The 18746-nt window shown below is 33.9% G+C and overlaps 1 protein-coding gene across 1 annotated transcript in view; it reads left to right on the forward strand.

Moving 5' to 3' along the window:
- The window catches only part of NEGR1 (neuronal growth regulator 1), a 911208-nt gene that overhangs the window by 349882 nt on the left and 542580 nt on the right, over window positions 1-18746 (forward strand). The window contains exon 2 of the mRNA XM_054482631.2: window positions 18240-18472. Within this exon, the coding sequence (XP_054338606.1) occupies window positions 18240-18472 (233 nt within the window). The remainder of the gene's footprint in view (window positions 1-18239; window positions 18473-18746) is intronic.

The raw sequence follows: 18746 nt of genomic DNA on the forward strand, positions 1-18746 counted from the left end.
GGATCACTTTCCAGACCACTGCAATAAAGTGGATATCTCAATTGAGTCACATTATTTTTTTTAAATTTCCCGATAAACAAAAGTTGTGCTTACATTATGTTGTCATCTATTAAGTGTGCAATAGCATTATGTCTAAAAAAAGTACATCACTTATTATAAAACACTTTCTTATTAAAAATGCTAATTATCATTTGAGCCTTCAACAAGTCCTTTGTTCTGTTTGTGAAGGGCTTACTGACTGGTCAGAGTGGTGGTCGCAGAAGGATAGGGTGGCTTGGACAATTTCTTAAAATATGACAACAATGAAGTTGGCTACATTGATTGACTCTTTCTGACATGAAAGATTTCCTTATTCCATCCAATACTTTTTGATAGCGTCGTACCCACAATAGAACTTTCAAAATTGGAGTCAGCCCTCTCAAATCCTGCTGTTGTTTTATCAAATAAGTTTTTGTAATAGTCTACATCCTTTGTTGTCATTTCAACCATATTCACGCAGTTACCCCAGGGGTAGATACCATTTCAAGAAACGACTTTCTTTGCTCATCTGTAAAGAGCAACTCCTCATTTTTCAAGCTTTATCATGACCTTGCATCAATTCAGGCACATCTTCAGGTTCCACTTCTAGTTATAGTTGTCTTACTATTTCCATTGCATCTCCAGTCACTTGATATTTCGACCTCTTCTCATGAATTATCAATATTCTCAATGATATCTGGAATGGTGAATCCTTTCCAGGTGGTTTAACTTATTTTGCCCATATCCATCAGAGAAATCACTATCTGTGGAAACAATAGCTTTATAAAATGTATTTCTTAAGTATTAAGGCTTGAAAGTTGAAATTACGCCTTGATCATGAGCTGCAGAATGGATGTTATGGGTGTTGTGTTACTAGGCATCAAAGCAACATTAATCTTCTTGTACATTCTCCATAAGAGCTCTTGGGCAACTAGGTGCATTGTCTGTTAGTAAGCAGTAGTATTTTGAAAAGAACCTTTTTTTTTTTTTTTTTTTTCTGAGCAGTAGGTCTTAACTATGGACTTAAAATATTTCGTGCATCAAGCTGTAAAAAATGTGCTGCCATCCAGGATTTGTTGTCCAATTTATAAATCACTGGCAGGGTAGATTTGGCATAATTCTTAAGGTCCCTAGCATTTTGGGTAAGGTAAATGAGCATTGGCTTCAACTTAAAGTCACCAGTTACACTAGTCCCCAACAAGAGAGTCAGCCTGTCCTTTGAGTCTTTGAAGCCAGGTATCGACTTCTCTTCTCTAGCCATGAAAGTCCTAGATGGCACCTTCTTCCAATAAAAGGCAGTTTTATCTACATTGAAAATCTGTTGTTAATGTAGACATCTTCATCAATTATTTTAGCTAAATCTTCTGGATAACTTGCTGCAGCTTCTATATCAGCATTTGCTGCCTCATCTTGCACTTTTATGTTATAGAGAAAGCTTCTTTTCTTAAACCTAATGAACCAAGCTGTTCCAGCTTCAAACTTTACTTTTCTTCTGTAGCTTCCTCACCTTTCTCAGCCTTCATAAAACTGAAGATAGTTAGAGCCATACTCTGGATTAAGCTTTGGTTTAAGAGCCTGTTGTGGCTGGTTTGGTCTTCTATCCAGACCACTAAAAATTTCCTCATATCAGCAAAAAGGCTGTTTAACTTTCTTATCATTCATGTGTTCACTGGATTAGCAATTTTAATTTCCTTTAAAAACTTTCCCTTTACGTTCACAATTGGCTAACTGTTTGGGACAAGAAACCTAACTTTTAACCTATCTTGTCTTTTGACACGCCTTCCTCACTAACCTTAATCATTTCTAGCTTCTGATTTAAATTGAGAGATGTGTTGCTCTTCCTTTCACTTGAACATTTAGAGATCGCTGTAGGTTTTTTAATTGGTCTGATTGCAAAATTGTTGTATCTTGGGGAATAGAAAGGCCCAAGGAGAGAGAAAGAGATGGGGAATGACTGGTAGTTGGGGAAGTCAGAGCACAGACAACATTTATTAACTTAGCCGTCTTATATAGGCATAGTTTGTAATGCCTCCCTAAAAATTATAATGGTAACATCAAAGATAACTGATTATGGACCACCATAAAACATATAATAATAATGAAAAATTTGAAATATTGCAAGATTTACCAAAATATGACACAGAGACATGAAGTGAGCACATGCTGTTGGAAAAATGACGCCAATAGACTTGCTTGACACAGGATTGCCACAAAGCTTAACCTTGTAAAATGCAGAATATATATGAAGTGCAATAAAATGAGGTATGCCTGTACTTCTATCACGTCTATCATGGTGATTATTGTGTAAATATTTTGCTTATTCTGTCTTCTAGATTGTAAGTTTATTAAAATAAGCTATTTTTTATATTTTTAAATTTTCTAGTCTACTTGCATGGTCAGAACTCAAAAAGAAATTGTTGGAGGAATTGAAAGGGGAGTTGACTCAGACTCTATCTCAGAATAACAATCTTGAATTCATTCTGAAGTATTGTTATTTCTTCACAAAATTAGATAGCTATATCTCAGTTTAACTTTGTTCTGTCTGTGTAAATACAAAACTCGAGTTTAATTAGTTGTAATATTTATGATTTGCCTGTTACAGTTGCCTGCCCATTAATAGCTGATTGGGATGACCAATTCATTTCACAAGGGCCACCAAGCATCTGTTAGATAATGATGACTTTCAGCCATTGGTAAAGATGAAAGCCAACTGTTTCACATTATATGTAAGAGAATTTGGTGTTTGGCTAAATCAAAAGTATACTTTGCCAAAAATGGTTTCCTCTAATTATTGGAGCAGTGTGCATTTCAAAAAAATTAATCCATTCATTTTCCTAAATGCCAGTTTAAAATCTATTAGCTGTCCTTAAAATCTTATATTTATTTTATAGCCTATTTTTTGTACTAAGTCCATGAAAAATAAAGGAGGCCATTAAACAATTGTACACTGTTGACTTGAAATCCTGAAGACACACATATGATAAATTAATGATTTAGAGAAAACAAAATGAAAAATGTGATAGTTTCTTTCAAAGGTTCATAATTAGAGAGACAGAAAAGATGCAAGTGTATATATAGTATGGTATCCATGTAGTTTTTTTGCGTCAGAAGCGAGTCAGGAATTAAGGACCTAAGGAGACAAGCGAAGCCAGAAACAATAGACCTCTGTGTTTAGTATTGACTGCAAAGACAATTGTGAAATATTGGTAACAGAATAAAAGCTGAGGAAAGTGTGGCTATATTCATAATATGGCTTTTACAAGCCAGTTTGTGCTTAACTAACTTGCTTGGCTGCTTGAAAATAATGCACTGTGAAAGATAAGAAAAGTGGATATAGTAGGTTTCCATTTTCATAAAAGGTTTTGACAGCTTCACGTGAGAGATTAATGGCTAAGGTAGAGAATTATAGAGAAAGCAGTAAGGAGTTCTTGACATAGGAAATCAGTTCAAGAACGAAACAGTATTTGAGGATGAAAATATTTCAAGTAAAATAGAATTTTAGGGAGCAGTACACTTTAGACTTTTCATTTCAAAAAGCACTCAATTTGCATTCTTTTTTCTTTCCTTTTTCTCTAATTTATAGTTCCCATGCATTTATTATATTTAATAATGTTACTTATGTGTTATGCTCACTACGAATTATACTAAAAGTGATTACCAGTGTGTTTATCCAGAAAATGCAGGTAATTGTAAGAACAATGAATGACAAATGTATAACTTGTTAAGAAATGAAGGAGTTACTGCCACACAGTAGGAGCTCTGAACTACATAAACAGGAATGATATTTCACCAAGACCATGTTTGGATCATGAAATAAAAATGTAAAAAACCCATCTTTGAATGTGTAAGAATAATAATTACAATATTATGTTGTTTGAGTCAAATTAAAACCAAATGAGTAAAGTTTCCTCAGTTTAATAAAATATTTGTTAACTTATGTAGATTTTCTTTATACGGTCTCTTTACCCATTCTTTATCTGTTTTACCTGGTCACTGAGTTTTTCTTACACTTTCCAGAAACATAGGAAAGAAAACGAAACCATATGAGCTGCTTCCATTTGTTTTTCTAAGACAGAAAGCAGTTTGTTCTCCTTTCAGTGTGTCAAGGCTAGAATTTAGTATCACTAAGTTATTTTTAAAGTAAAATGAATAAGAAGATAAAAGGAGACTCTGTAGACAGTGGGCAGTTCCATTTGTTCCAAATTATGTATTCAATTTTTGAACCATAGAGGAAATCCAGAGATTGCTGTTTGTGCTTCAATTTAGGATAATTTGGAACAAAAGTTCTAAAGTACAATAGAGTAAGGCTGGTGTCAATGCTACCTCTCCTACTAAACCTGCCCTGACCTATTCTTACCCTGTTCTTTTTTCCAGTAGAATATGTCATCTTTTCTTTCATGCAGAAGTCACACAGTATTTTATTTGGGTTCTTATAGTATTCAAAAAACTATTTTTTAAGTACCAACTATGTGACAGGTACTGAACTTCTTACTACACTTCACAATGAAAAATAAGCCAGAGTCTTGTACAGTTTGGCAGGACAATAATTGATTAAATGGGTGACTGAACAGTGCAGGGCAATAAAGAATGATGCCTAATGTGCTAGGGCAGTGCAAACCTTAGGGAGGGTCCATTACACCTGTCTGAGGCCATTGAATGGAAGTGTCAGGGAGAGCTTCCCAAAGACATGACATCTAAAGTTAGGTGCTTAGATCTTATCACGTGAGACATTTCAGTCCATCTCACAAAATAGCCCTTTCAAGTGCATATTCATATCCCCATTTTAAAGAAGCAAATGTGAAGGTTGAGAAAAATTTAGTCCCGAAATTCCTCAGGCTAGAAGTCATAGGAAGAGTTATGATTCAATCCTGTGTTACTCTGAACCCAAAGTACCATATCCTTGAAGAAGCCATATCAGTATTTCCCCCAGATTCCAATTCACCTGTGTTTAGAGTGATAGTGTATTTTTTTTCCTCTTCAGGTTAACTTTTTAGAGTGACTCCAGGAGGTAATGACTAATATCACAAAATTATGACCTTGAGAGATGATAGTCATGGGGCTCGAAAAATATGCAGCAATCTAGTAAAGAGAAGTCCAGCCAGAAAGTCATGGTTGAAGTTTACAGTTTTCCTATATCGCAGTAGATTTTACATCCCTTAGAGGTACTTGCATTTCTGAGCCAGCAAGGCAGTGAGATATGACAGGTCCAGCTGTCCACTAGATGCTGCTGCTGGATGGATCCTCTAGCAAGAGAGGCATTGATATGTGGGGAGATTCTGGCACTTTCTGTAAGAAAGAGCTCAGGTGAAATTAATTTAAATTATATATTGGTTTCATATTCAAAGTGTGTCACTTTTTTTACTATACATGTAATAATAAATACTCATTTTCATGTCTTGTCCATTTTTGTACCAAATGTCTCCTGTCTCTCTCTCTTTCTCACACACACACACGCCCCTTTTGAAGCACACATATCCCTTGAAGAAGCAAATATTTAACAATAACAAAGAGTTGATCATAAAGATGTTTTTATATTTCTCAAAATGAAAAGCAACCCTAGACTACTAACACATATATTTAAACATAAATATTTATAATATATAGATATCAGCTTAAGTTTTTCTAAAGTATATAAATATTGACTAAATACAAATGATATTCAAGCCCATAGAATTTAGTAGAATAGGGCACAATTTTTATTTTCAAGAGAGAACGTATTTTAATTCACTGATCCATGGAAATTATAATAAAGTGTGCTACATTCCAGTTGTTGTTTTAACAGAATTTAAGCAACTTTAAATCTAGACAAGATAGAAAAAAGTGAAAAGATTTTTTAAGCAACTGTATTTTAAAAGTCCATGTTCTTCAGAAAGATTGTCTTTGGGGCACTATATTCAATGTGTAAACTTATATTATAATAATTCTCACATATATTCAGTTGTCTCCTTTTCCAACCTCTAGGAAGATAGAAAGGGAAGATTAGAAGTGGAGAAATACTACTCAAATATATTGGTAGCTTAGCATTAGAAAAATATACCAAATACAGCATTTTAGACATAAATACACTTAGGTACATGATGACTTTCCAAGGACTATGCAGGAACAGATAGTTCTAAGAAATTGATTGATCATTAATATCTTTTTTTGTTTTTAAGTGACCAACCTGCTGGAGAATGTCTGTATTTGGACTGGTTCTGGTTCCTACCTCCTGCTTTTACTGTCACCTTTCACAAAACCTATTGAACATGTAGAATCATACCATGGGCCACGGCCCAAAGTTTAAAACTTGCAGATAGTAAACAAAGAGGCTATTTAAAATGTTGATGCTAAAACAATATCTAGAGGTTGCTAAATTATTTTGCAATAGAGGTGGTTTACAATTTGCTTTCTATACATCTACAGGGTGTATAATATCATCATCAACTAATAAAGCATTAGGAATGATTTTGGGTGATAGATTCCTGTAATTGTTTGTTGTATCCCTCTCATCAAGTTGAAGAATTAGTAGTATTGCTTAAATAGGACACCTTCTATTCCCATAGACTTATTTATGAAAACAGGTTTTCTCACGGTTTCTGTCCATAAAATCCATTCCAACAAAATCTAGGAAGAATTCATTGTGGACTTTATTTCCTGTAAGTAAAATGTTTTGCCATTTGAGTAAGAAAGTTTGTCCATGTATCTAGATAAAACCAGTTCATTAACACCTCTATTATTAATTATATTAAGTTATATATATATGAGTTATATATATAATATATATTAACTATATAAAGTTATCCATATATATACATTTACATATACATATGTGTGTGTGTGTGTATATGTATGTGTGTGTGTGTGTGTGTGTGTATATATATATATATGTGAGACAGGATCTGGCTCTGTTGCCCAGGCTGGAGTCCAGTGGTGTGATCTCAGCTCACTGCAGCCTCCACCTCCCAGACTCAAGACTCAAGCCATCCTTCCATCTCAACCTCCTAAGTAGCTAGGACTACAGGAACACATCACCATGTCTAGCTAAGTTATGTAATTTTTTTTGTAGAGACGGGGTTTTGTTATGTTGCCCATGCTTCTTTTGAACTCCTGAGCTCAAGCTTAGCCTTCCAAAGTGCTGAACAAATATTTATTAAAATGTGGGATATATATACATATATATATAAGTTGTTCAATCATATACTATTAATATTTATAAAAGTTATTTTATTTTTGAATATTTTTGAATATTTTTTCACTTAGATTTGTATGTTCACAAGACCTATTTTAATGCTAATTTATATACAGCTTTTTACAGTAGAAAAGATAGGATATCAATAAAAGGCTTTAAAGAATAACAAATTAGGATCAAATTATGAGGGATAAGTAGAATAATACCAGTTTCAGGAGAAAAAGCAACGTAGCATTTATTTTATTTGTTCATCTTGTTTTAAATGGCTGTTAATGAACATCACATCACTCTTAATTCGATTTCTTTGGACATATTTAAAATTGAGAACTTGTAGTTTTATTTTAAAATAGCAATATTGATAGTAGTAAGAAATTATAGGTTGGCAAAGACCTTGGATTATGATGAAAATTTTAGGTGGCAATCTTTGAGAGTTCAAAGGTGTACATAGTTTACAAAATTGTTTTATGAACCATACAAGCAAGAAGAAAAAAAACTGAGGTTGAGACCACCCTGGGCAACATAATAGACCCTGTCTCTACAAAATATAAAAATAAAAAAATTTAGCCAGGCATGGTGCATGCACCTATAGCCCCAGATACTTGGGAATGTAAGACATGTGGAGAGAGGCTGAGGCAGGTGGATCGCTTGAACCCAGGAGGTCAAGTCTGCATTGAGCTATGATTGCACCACTGCACTCTAGCCTCAGTGACAGAGTGAGACCCTATCACTCCCACAAAAAAAAAGAAAAGAATAGAATTGGTAACCCTTTACTTTACATTAATGGGCTTGGGAAGATCACTGTGCTTATGCAGTCTCTGTATAGAAATTCACAAACATAACCTAGAGTTATGAAGAGCATTAACCTATAAAACATTGTAATAATTATAAAATGTTTACATTTATAACTCACTTTATAACTTTATAAACCTATCTCCCATGCACAGCCTCTTTGATCTTATACCAAAATAGAAGCTACTTAACACAGGTGATATTATCTCAATTTTGCAACTATGAAATTCTTTATAGAAGTTGAATTACTTGCCCAAAACAGTTGCTAGTAAACTAGGAATATGGTTTCTGACTGTAAGTTTTCAGTCCCAGTATAACTTTTATAACTTTTTAAAATATAACACCAAGGCTGTCTTTTTCTACATGTTCTGCTTATAAGATGGGGAAGTATTAAAAAAAAAAAAAAACTTTTGTGGCAGTTCAAAGGGGAGTAAATGAATGAAGTACTTTAACATATGACATTTAGCTACCTGTAAAATTAGTTCTGTGAACCAGCTCTGTGCTCTGACAGTATAGAAAAATAAAGGTTTGCTACATCAAGCCAGACTCTGTGAATTCTTTATTTTTTTCCTTCTTCTAATTGTATTTTATACATAGGTTTTTGTTATTGTTGTTACTGACAGTTCAAACACAAAGTTAACAACAGGGATGTAGGGTAATAATAGTTAACCTGAATTGCATACTTATCATGCACCTCCTTCTGTCCTAAACAAGTTAAACAAACTAATTAATTTAATCCTCATAACAATTTTGTCAAGTAAGTACTTTTACTAACCCCATCTTACAGGTGAGAAAACTAAGATAAATTAACTTGGCCTAGGTTCCAGGCCTAGTACACAAGAAAGATGACATTTGAACCCAATATTAACTATGATTACACTACACAGTTTGTTAAGGAAAAGTTATAATAAAAGATAAGATCCAGCAAAGACTCAAATTTGAGACTAGTTTTAACTTAACATCTTTCAAAAATATAAAGTTTAATTTTTTTACAGGGACCTGTTTAAAAAATACATTAATTTTTTTTTCTTCTTGGGTATATTCCTTAATTTATATTTTAAGGCATAGTTCATACTGAATTATGGTTTAGTCCATTTTCTTGAGAAGACAGATAAATATGGGTTAATGGCTACTATAGTAACTGATTGCAAGGCTAGCTTTAATTAGTTGACTGTGTAACCATTTTTTATTGATAAAACAAAATTTGTGTTCAGAATATTTTTTATTAGGAAAAATTGCAATAAGAAAAATCCAGCAGTGCCTGGCAGGATGCTTAAAGATCAACATAAGCAGATGGGTTGGGAAGGTGGGGAACAGAATTCATTTTGCTTTTTAAATGTCTGTATTTGGTGATACTGTAAAGTAGCATAAATTTATTATTTTTACAAAACATGAATTTAGAACCTTTCCATATATCCATGTTATGTTTCTTATTTTATAGTCTCTATTTATTAATATATGCAAATAGAATACTTTTAGTGACTTCAACACAAAGATGGCTGATGGAAGGGAGATGAGCTGCAATTGCTGATACTGTTCTTACTAGAGAAGTCCATTTCCTTTATTCCCTCGATTTAGGGATGAGGTGTATGTACCTGGCTCCATCCCAAAGAGGATGGAATAGAAAGGCTTGTCTGGAGCCTAGAGCTTTATCTCAGTCATTTCTCTGGATCTGATTGCATTTCCTGTCTTTGATACTGCTATTTTAAACACCTCCTGCATGCATTTTGAATGTAGTTTTCATTCCCTTTATATCTCCTGAGGTGAAAGTCCAACTTCTCCAGGAAGCAGCTGCCAGGGAGACAGTACTGCAGACAGAACTTTCCCCACAGTGGTTCAGAGCACCTGCCAGTTATCAAAAATCTTGAAGCCCTTCCAGATCGAAATATCTCACATTCAATCAAGTCCATGTGGGAGAAAGCAAGCTGATTTAGTTGAATTCAAAAATTAAAAAGTAGAGATGACAAAGAAATTTTCAGCTTAATTCATGTTTAAAGCCATTGGAACAAAGCTAGCCTTAAACCACGCAAATTTGTAACACCTTTTTTTTTAGGACTTTTACATTCTTTGCCTCATTTATCAATTTTGTATTCATGCATTCAGTAATCTTACAGCAGAGATGATAAGACCTATCTACTTCTCAGAATGTTTTTGTGAGTGTTAAATGAAATCATACCTATAAAAGTGTTTCCATGCCTCTTAACCCATAGTAATCATTCTGCAAATGAAATTTATTATTATTGGGATAAGAGGATAGTAATTAGTAACAGGCCAAAAATGAAGATATTTTGATATTCAGACTTTGCTAGTTTCTTTAATCATAATGTACAAGATCTCTCTTACTCTATCCATGCTTATTTTACTTCAAAAATGCTAATTTATATGTTAAATTATTTACAAATACTGTATTGAAGCACCCTTTATATGTAAAAATTATTTGGCATGGCCCCTCCTAACACAGACATATATTCTTACTTGGAAGCTTATTCTTAATGGAAAGAATAAGATAAAGCAATTTGTGGTATTGCAGAAAAACATAGTTTAATTATGAGTTAAAATGAGTGATTTTAATGTTTGAAAATACGACTTAATCATAACCAAATTTGAATGATTTCCCAGGCATTGAAAATGTTATATATACATATATATGTATATATATAAATGGCTCTAAATTTGTATTTTATACACACATGTGTATATATGTGTATGACACATGTGTACGTATGTGTGTGTATGTGTGAGTATATATATAAAACAAACAACTATACATATATGTATAGTTTGTTTATAAATATACATATATGTATAGTTAAGTTTGTTTTATATATGTACACACACATACACATATGTATAGTTTATAAATATATATGTATGTGTGTATTATATATACACATATATACACATATACACACATATATATACATATATACATACGTGTGTGTGTGTATGTGTGTGTGTGTGTATATATATATAAAAAACAAACTTAGAGCCAGGCATGGTGACTCATATTTGGGAGGCTGAGGCAGGAGGATTGCTTGAGTCCAGGAGTTCGCGGCTGCAGTGAGCTATGATCACTCCACTGTACTCAAGCCTGGGTGACAGAGCAAGAATTTGTCTCTTAAAAAATATAAAGAATTTTAAGTTGCGTTAAAGTAAAACTAAACTATATGAATTAATACTATCACTTGATTACATTAAACTTCACAGATTTCAGGGAGACGTTAAGTATAGTTCTGCATGAAAAAAGTAAGAAAAATTCACAAAGCTTAATTTTCAGTTTTTTTTTCCCATCTAATTTACAATGTAAAAATGTTTAAGATGTTTGAGGATTTGGTCTTATAATCAATAGTGGCTGATAGTTTTCAATCTTTTATCCAAAATATTTTTAAAATAAGCATATTATCCCAAATTGCTAGAGTGAAATACATAGAAAATAGAATTCTTTTTCCAACAAAATAAGAAACCAATGCTACTTGTTTTTTTTTTTTCTGTTTTGCTATTACATAAGAAGTAAAATATACCCAACATGGCATAACTCCCATTTTGAAAATAAATGTACATGTTTTATTGATATTACTTTGATTCTAAGGCCTGAAGATTTAGTGCAATTATTTCATAATAAAGTTTTTCTCATATAATACAAATGTCAATAAGCAAGTCATCTGTTAGTTACTTATCTGTTAGTTAAGTATCTCAGTGTCTTCATTGTAAAATGGGTATAATGATAATAATAATAGTATTTGATAGTACCTAACTCAAAGTCTTGTTTTGAGGATTGAATGAAAAATATACATAACATGCTTAAAATGTATCTGGTGCATAGTAATGTTAACATATTACTATTGTATACTGAACAGTATTGAACTGTTACCTGCTGAAGTGCAGTTCTCACTTAGATATCACCAGAAACATATTTTAAAATATAATTCTTATCATCTCTAAGGATGAGGACTTCATTAAATAATTGAAGTTCACTGAACAAATTGTTACCGTGGATTTCCCACCGCCCTTCACTGTCTCCCACCTCTGCCACACCTGCAAAAATAGACAGATAATAAGAACCATTTCTGTGTCTGAGTAGTTGTAAAAGAGAATTTTTAAATATTGTCAATCATAAGATTATATAAAGTGATATTATTATCTAGGAAATATTTATGTAACCATATAATTTATGTATACATACATACATATTATCTAGGAATCAACTCTCATGAAAGATATCAAGAAGAGAGTGCCTTAAAAACAAAGGTAGGAGAGAAAGACGGTAGAATTTCTGTTCTCTTCCATGTAATCTCTGCTTTACTTGCCTTACCTCATTTGGTCTTGAAATTGGGATATCAAAACTCTCTTTGTGTGCAGAATCAGCATGGAGATTGTATGGGGTTCTGAACTCTGTTAACATGCTTTCGAAAGTTCTCCTTCTGTCAAATGTAGGACTTTATGATGCAATGAAGAGACAGTAGTAAAGGTAGCTGGTAAGTCTCTTCATAGGAATATTATTTTCACTGAGTTTCGCTTTGAGTCCAAGATAAAAAGGTACTTTTTATTTTTTTATTAATTGGTGCCTTTAATAGGAGCTTTCATTAATCAAAATGTCTTGAGAAAAGTTGTTCTTTTTCCATACAGCTGAATAAATTCTGCTGTGTGGAATACTGGTAATGATGCTAATGCTTATGTTTTTGGACTGTGCAACAAAGAATTTGAGATAGAAGTGGACAAAATCATTCCTCAGCAGCCACAGGCTTTTTGACTTAACTGAGCTTTAAAAAATAACAAATACCCTAAATATGCTATTTTTCACTACACTCTCTGATGTCCACCTTTCGGATTTAATCACCACAGGAGTTAGTATCACAGGCATATTCTGTTAGAATTTTTCTAACAGTTTGATCAAATAGCATCTCATCCAATGGGACTTCATACCCCCAAAACAGAGACCTGCCTAATGTGTAGTAACATCCTTTAAGGGGGCCCCTAAAAAGAATTTAGGCAGTAGTGCCATCCTTATTAGAAAAGAATTAAATATCATGAGCCTGGGTTTATGTAATTAACAACCATGAAGCAAAAAGAAATGTTCAAGCTATTTCCTATGTATTTTCCAATAGCCAGATGTTTGGAACTGTGTGTACAAAATATCCAGATAATTGACTGAAAATTTAAGTATTTATCATGATATTTGGTATAGTGTCAACAGAGCATATGCTGAAGAGTGTATTTTTGGAACTGTTTTATTCATCTCCTTGCAAAATAGGTAGTCTAGCAGATTTTTAAAGTGAAAGATAAAAAGCACTATCAAGGAAAGCTATGCCATACTCGATTAAAGGATATATTTATTATTGAACATTTTTATTCAGATTATTTCATTGTCTATATTTCAAAGGGATCTTAAGATCACTTGCTGCTAAAATGTTCCATTTTGAAGTTCAAAGAAAAAAGATCTGAATTTGTGACCAGAGAACTGTTACTTCATGCAGTCCCATTAATGATCTGACCACCCTCACTTCACTGAACTCTCCCTTACACCCTAATTCCTCCATTCTAAACAGGGAGTCCCTCTGACTTGCTGCTACCTGACTCTAAAAATACTAGCATAGTCTGTCACTGTGGTTAAGAATGCAAGCCAACTGGCTTTGTTCAGTCACAACCTGCCAGTACGTTTGCTTCTTCATCTAAAAAATTAAGATTATAGTAGTATCTGGCTCATAGGGTTATGTGAGGCTTAAATGGTATAATAAATGTAAAATGCCTAGCAAACCTCCTAGCACATACTAAGCAGAATGTCTAATGGTTTAAAAGGGTTTCTGAAGTGTAGAGTCAAATGTTGTAGTTCTTTCTTATTTCAAGTAGCTATGTGTATGAATGATTTGCTTGATCTGCCACCGGCACCCTGCCCACCCCTGCCCCTGACTTGCCTTTTTTTCTGATCACTGAATTCTTAGCTTAGTTCTTCACTTACTGATTTAGATTGCTTAGCACATCCTCTGTATCATTCACCAGTTATTGTCTGTACTACATATATTTGCATTTAATTACATGTAATTATAGTTTACATGGGTGTGACTTTGCTTTTCCAACTATGCTGCACTTTGGGAATTTTGATACACTTTATCATATTATTCCTTTCTCCAAAATTTTCCTAATTTTTACTTTCATTTATCCACTCAGCACACACTTATATTTATCGTTAATTATGTTTAGGCCCTTGGAATATATAGAAGCAACCAAATAGACAAAATTCCTGGATCTTGCTTCTAGTGGAAAGAGACAGACAATAATCAATCAAGTAAATAGGTAATATGTCTAAAGGGAGTGTTGGAACAGTCGTGCTATTTTTGCTGTTTAATACATTAGGTCATTTAATGAAGATCTAAGGAAGATAGGTCTTCCTATCTTCTACATAAAGTTATGTAGAACTTTAGGGGAAAAAAGTTGCAGGGAAGAAATAGCAAATACAAACTAACTGAGGCAAGAGAATGCCTGACTTGTTGGAAGCACAGCTAAAGGACCCCAGCCTAGAGCAGAGTAAAGTGGAAAATAGGAGTGGGAGGTAAAGTCAGAAAAGCATCAGGGAACCAGACTCTGTAAGGCTGTGTTGACTACTATCAGAATTATTAATTTTCTTATGAATTAAATAGAAGGCCTGGAGTTGTTGGTGATCTGATTTGAACTCTAAAATGTTCATTCTGCTTATTGTGGGAAGAATGGACCTGGCTACAAGGATCAAGGGCAGAAGCCAGAGACTCTCAGAGAATCTCAATAATCCAGTTATAATGACAATTTAATTACTACATTTTTCACTCCCTGTTCTGCATGATGGCTGTTCATGCACATGCTTTATCATCCTTGCTAAGTTATAAATTCTGTTTGGGCCAGGATTCCAACAAATTTGTATTTGTAGACACTAGACTTTTTAAACCAAGAAAAAAAATGTTGGTACCCAAAGAGTACAAAAATAAATTGCTATCATGCTCCTCTACTTGGCTCTCACCCTCCACCCCATTGTATCCCACATAGCTTCCCTCCTTACAGAATTTCTTAATACGGCATACACATGTCAAGCAATATCTCTTTGTATTGCAAAGGAAAAATTAGGATGTAGGTGGAGAATGAAAAGGAGGTACAGAGGAAGAAGACATAGTTCTTATTCTCAAGGAATCTTTATAATGACCAAAAAAACAACACCTACACATGCATAGAGCCGTGTGTGTGTTTATGTGTGTATATTTGGCCTATTCACATATTCTATGTAGTCATATCATACTAGACCTTTAAACTACATGTATTCTCTGTATGATTTCATAACATAGCCATGCCTACATAGACTTGCTATTCAAAATTTGTAAAATTCCATGTATGGTAGTTTGGGTTATTTATGTTCTAACATAATAGTGTAGTTTGAGAATAATTCTACAAAATTCAGCAAAATTTCCAAAAGGAAAATAGTTTTTTTTTCTGATTGTCATTCAAGAGTATTACTAATGTGTATCTTAAAAAACTTTGAGTTGGGAACAATGACTATTACAAAATAGAGTTATTGAAGCCAAGGAGACATAAATGATGCCTTTTTTCATTTTTTTCATCATGAAGAAATTGAATTCTATTCTTCTGTGGCAGCCCATGTCATGCCAGAATTGAGGAACAGTGCTTATGCAAAGACTACTGGTTAATCTCTGCAGTCTTCCCTAATACTCCCCAAATAAAGGTAAAGCTGCTACTGCCTCTAGGGAAATGGAAATGCCCAACAGAGCATTCTAAATCAGACTTTCATGGTAAAACATCCACTAATAATTAATTTTCTGCTTCCTTTAGACTAGGACAGGTTAAGCAGTTGGTCACATTCAGTAAATAAGAAATTACTTGCAGTAATTTCTGCAACATTCTAATCATTTTCCCATTTCTGAAACCTATTTTAAAAGTCTTTGATCTGCATTACAGTGGAAAGGGCGTTGAATGTGGAAAGAGAAGACTTGATTATGAATTCAACATTGGCACCCACTAATATCGTGGCTTAGGCCAGTCATTTAACCTAAACATCTCCATTTATTTTCTAGTGATCAAGAGCTTTGCAATCTATACCCTGAAAGAGTTGTTATGGACACGCAATAGAAAAACATACGAAGGCCATAGATGCAGAGGTCACACAGAAACACTTGATGAATGCAGATACTAAATGACACACTAGAATCATCACAGTCCTAGCAGTAATATTTCAGAGTTCTGTCCTGTACCAGCACAAATGTGATCTGTGAAATGGGAAATATGTCCCCTCTATCTTCTCTCTGAATATTATTAAGAATGACAATATGCTGGAATTATTTAATTACATCATTAAAGGGGTTTTATTTTCTTTATTAAATACATAAGGACAAGCTTTTCAATTAACAGTAACCTTTACGACTTCCGTTTTGGTTTCTGTAGATGGCAAAGCTGACTGCAAATTAGATTCTGCAATGTACCTTGTTCCTTACTTTTTCACCCACTGATTAGTTTCACACAGTTGACAGCAGCCAACCCTGTTGCTTTCAGCTTACAATTTTGTAGCAATCTCAAACACTGTGTTCAATCCCCCAAGGTGTTCTGTGGAAATGCTGTCAAACTATTTCTATGTATGTGTGTTTTCGTTCTGTAGCTGTGCTTTGTACTCATTTAAGAAAACCAGTCTTTAATGTGTAACAGAACATTTTCAAGATGAAACAGAATTCCAGGCCTCAGCAAAATCACTGGTATATGACCACAGCCTTCTTCTGTTCTAAAGCTTGATGTGGCTGACTACTATTAAACACAATGCTGTATTTTTGAAACCTGTTACAGAATATGACTAAATAAATGGCTCCAAATTTGACCTTAAAAATCCAGTAATTGTCATTACGCTTGTCATCATCATGTGGATCCAGTTTTATTTCTCCAATTCCATCTCTCATGCCTTTTACCATATATCTCATGGTTATTTGTAGTTCCCTGAAATGCCTATTTCTCTCATGTTTACCTGGTGTTGCCCACATATAGCATCTCTGTCTAGAATGCTATATCTTATAATACTTACTTCTTTATCTCAGACATTGTCTATTTCAGAAGGCTTTTATGCTTTCAACGCCCTGAGTCAAGTAACTCTCTTTGATCTCTCATGCATCCTGTGTGTGATTTCATAAAAATATTCTCCTTTCTGTATGGTAATAATTGGTTTGCTCTTGTGTCTTCCTTGCTAGACTAAAACTTGTAGACAGCAACAGACAATACCTATTTAAATCCATAGATACCTTATAAATGTTTGCTAGCTAAATGAATGCTTTATAAAAAAGTATTGATCAATAAATTGCAAAACAAGCAACATTATTAATAAAAGTGTTATACTAGCTTTTTTATATCTAATGACTACAGCAATCAGTAAACATAGTTCATAGTTTTATCAGTGAAACATAGTTTACAGTTTCAGTGTACAAGCTTACCACTGTGCAAATGCAAGCTATTTTAAAAGTAAACCCTTATAGGCCGGGCATCGTGGCTCAAGCCTGTAATCCCAGCACTTTGGGAGGCGAAGGCAGGAGGATCGCCTGAGGTCAGGAGTTCAAGACCAGTCTGGCCAACACATTGAAACCCCGTCTCCACTATAAATACAAAAATTAGCTGGGCACGGTGGCAGGCGCTTTTAATCCCAGCTACTAGGGAGGCTGAGACAGGAGAATTGCTTGAACCCAACAGGTGGAAGTTGCAGTGAGCTAAGATTGTTCCACTGCACTGCAGCCTGGGCGACAAAGTAAGACCCTGCCTCAAATAAAGAAATAAACAAACAAATAAATAAATAAACCCACCCTTATATGATTCTATGATTTCTGCATCTGGTACATTATATTCAGTATCAGATTGGGTCAGGTCAGTCTAAATCATGACCTTTACTGCTTCTCATAATTTCAAACAAAGAAATAGGCTTTAATGCAGAAAATTATTTAAACTAATTTAACTTTATTTAGATTTGTCATCCAGACAGAATGAAAAAGACTTCTGACTAACTTTCAGTTGAAACACACACACACAAACACACACACACACACACTACACACTTACAAAAACTGTATGCAAGTATTGTTTCACATTTGCGTTGGGAATGGAAGATGCATCAGTATGTTCATGTTTCCTGAGTTAATGTCTGATGTTTGCATTTGATGCTGTGCTTTTATTCAGCAAAACAAAATAACACTCAGAACAAAATAATGTTGTCTCTCATTTTTATTTTGATTAATAGTATTGTATCTCTTGTAATTTGTAGGTGTTATTTGGAAGATGGAGCTTCAAAGGGTGCCTGGCTGAACCGGTCAAGTATTATCTTTGCGGGAGGTGATAAGTGGTCAGTGGATCCTCGAGTTTCAATTTCAACATTGAATAAAAGGGACTACAGCCTCCAGATACAGAATGTAGATGTGACAGATGATGGCCCATACACGTGTTCTGTTCAGACTCAACATACACCCAGAACAATGCAGGTGCATCTGACTGTGCAAGGTATGTATTTTCAGAACTGCTATATGGTGAAAGACTGTGCTTAGAAATGTTTAATATTTAGGTATCAAAATGACTAGGAAGCAGTTAACAATGTTGAAATATTTGTTGTCATTGAAATATTTGTTGAAGTATATTGTCTTTGATTTCAGGAATTTACATTCCTAGATATCAGAAAGTCATTAAGAGTCATACAGACAGAATGAAAAAGTTTTTTGACTGGCTTTCAGTTGAAACACACACACGTGCACACACATACACACATTTAAAAAAAAGG

Source organism: Pongo pygmaeus, chromosome 1, assembly GCF_028885625.2.
Source record: "Pongo pygmaeus isolate AG05252 chromosome 1, NHGRI_mPonPyg2-v2.0_pri, whole genome shotgun sequence".
Classification (NCBI taxonomy): domain Eukaryota; kingdom Metazoa; phylum Chordata; class Mammalia; order Primates; family Hominidae; genus Pongo; species Pongo pygmaeus.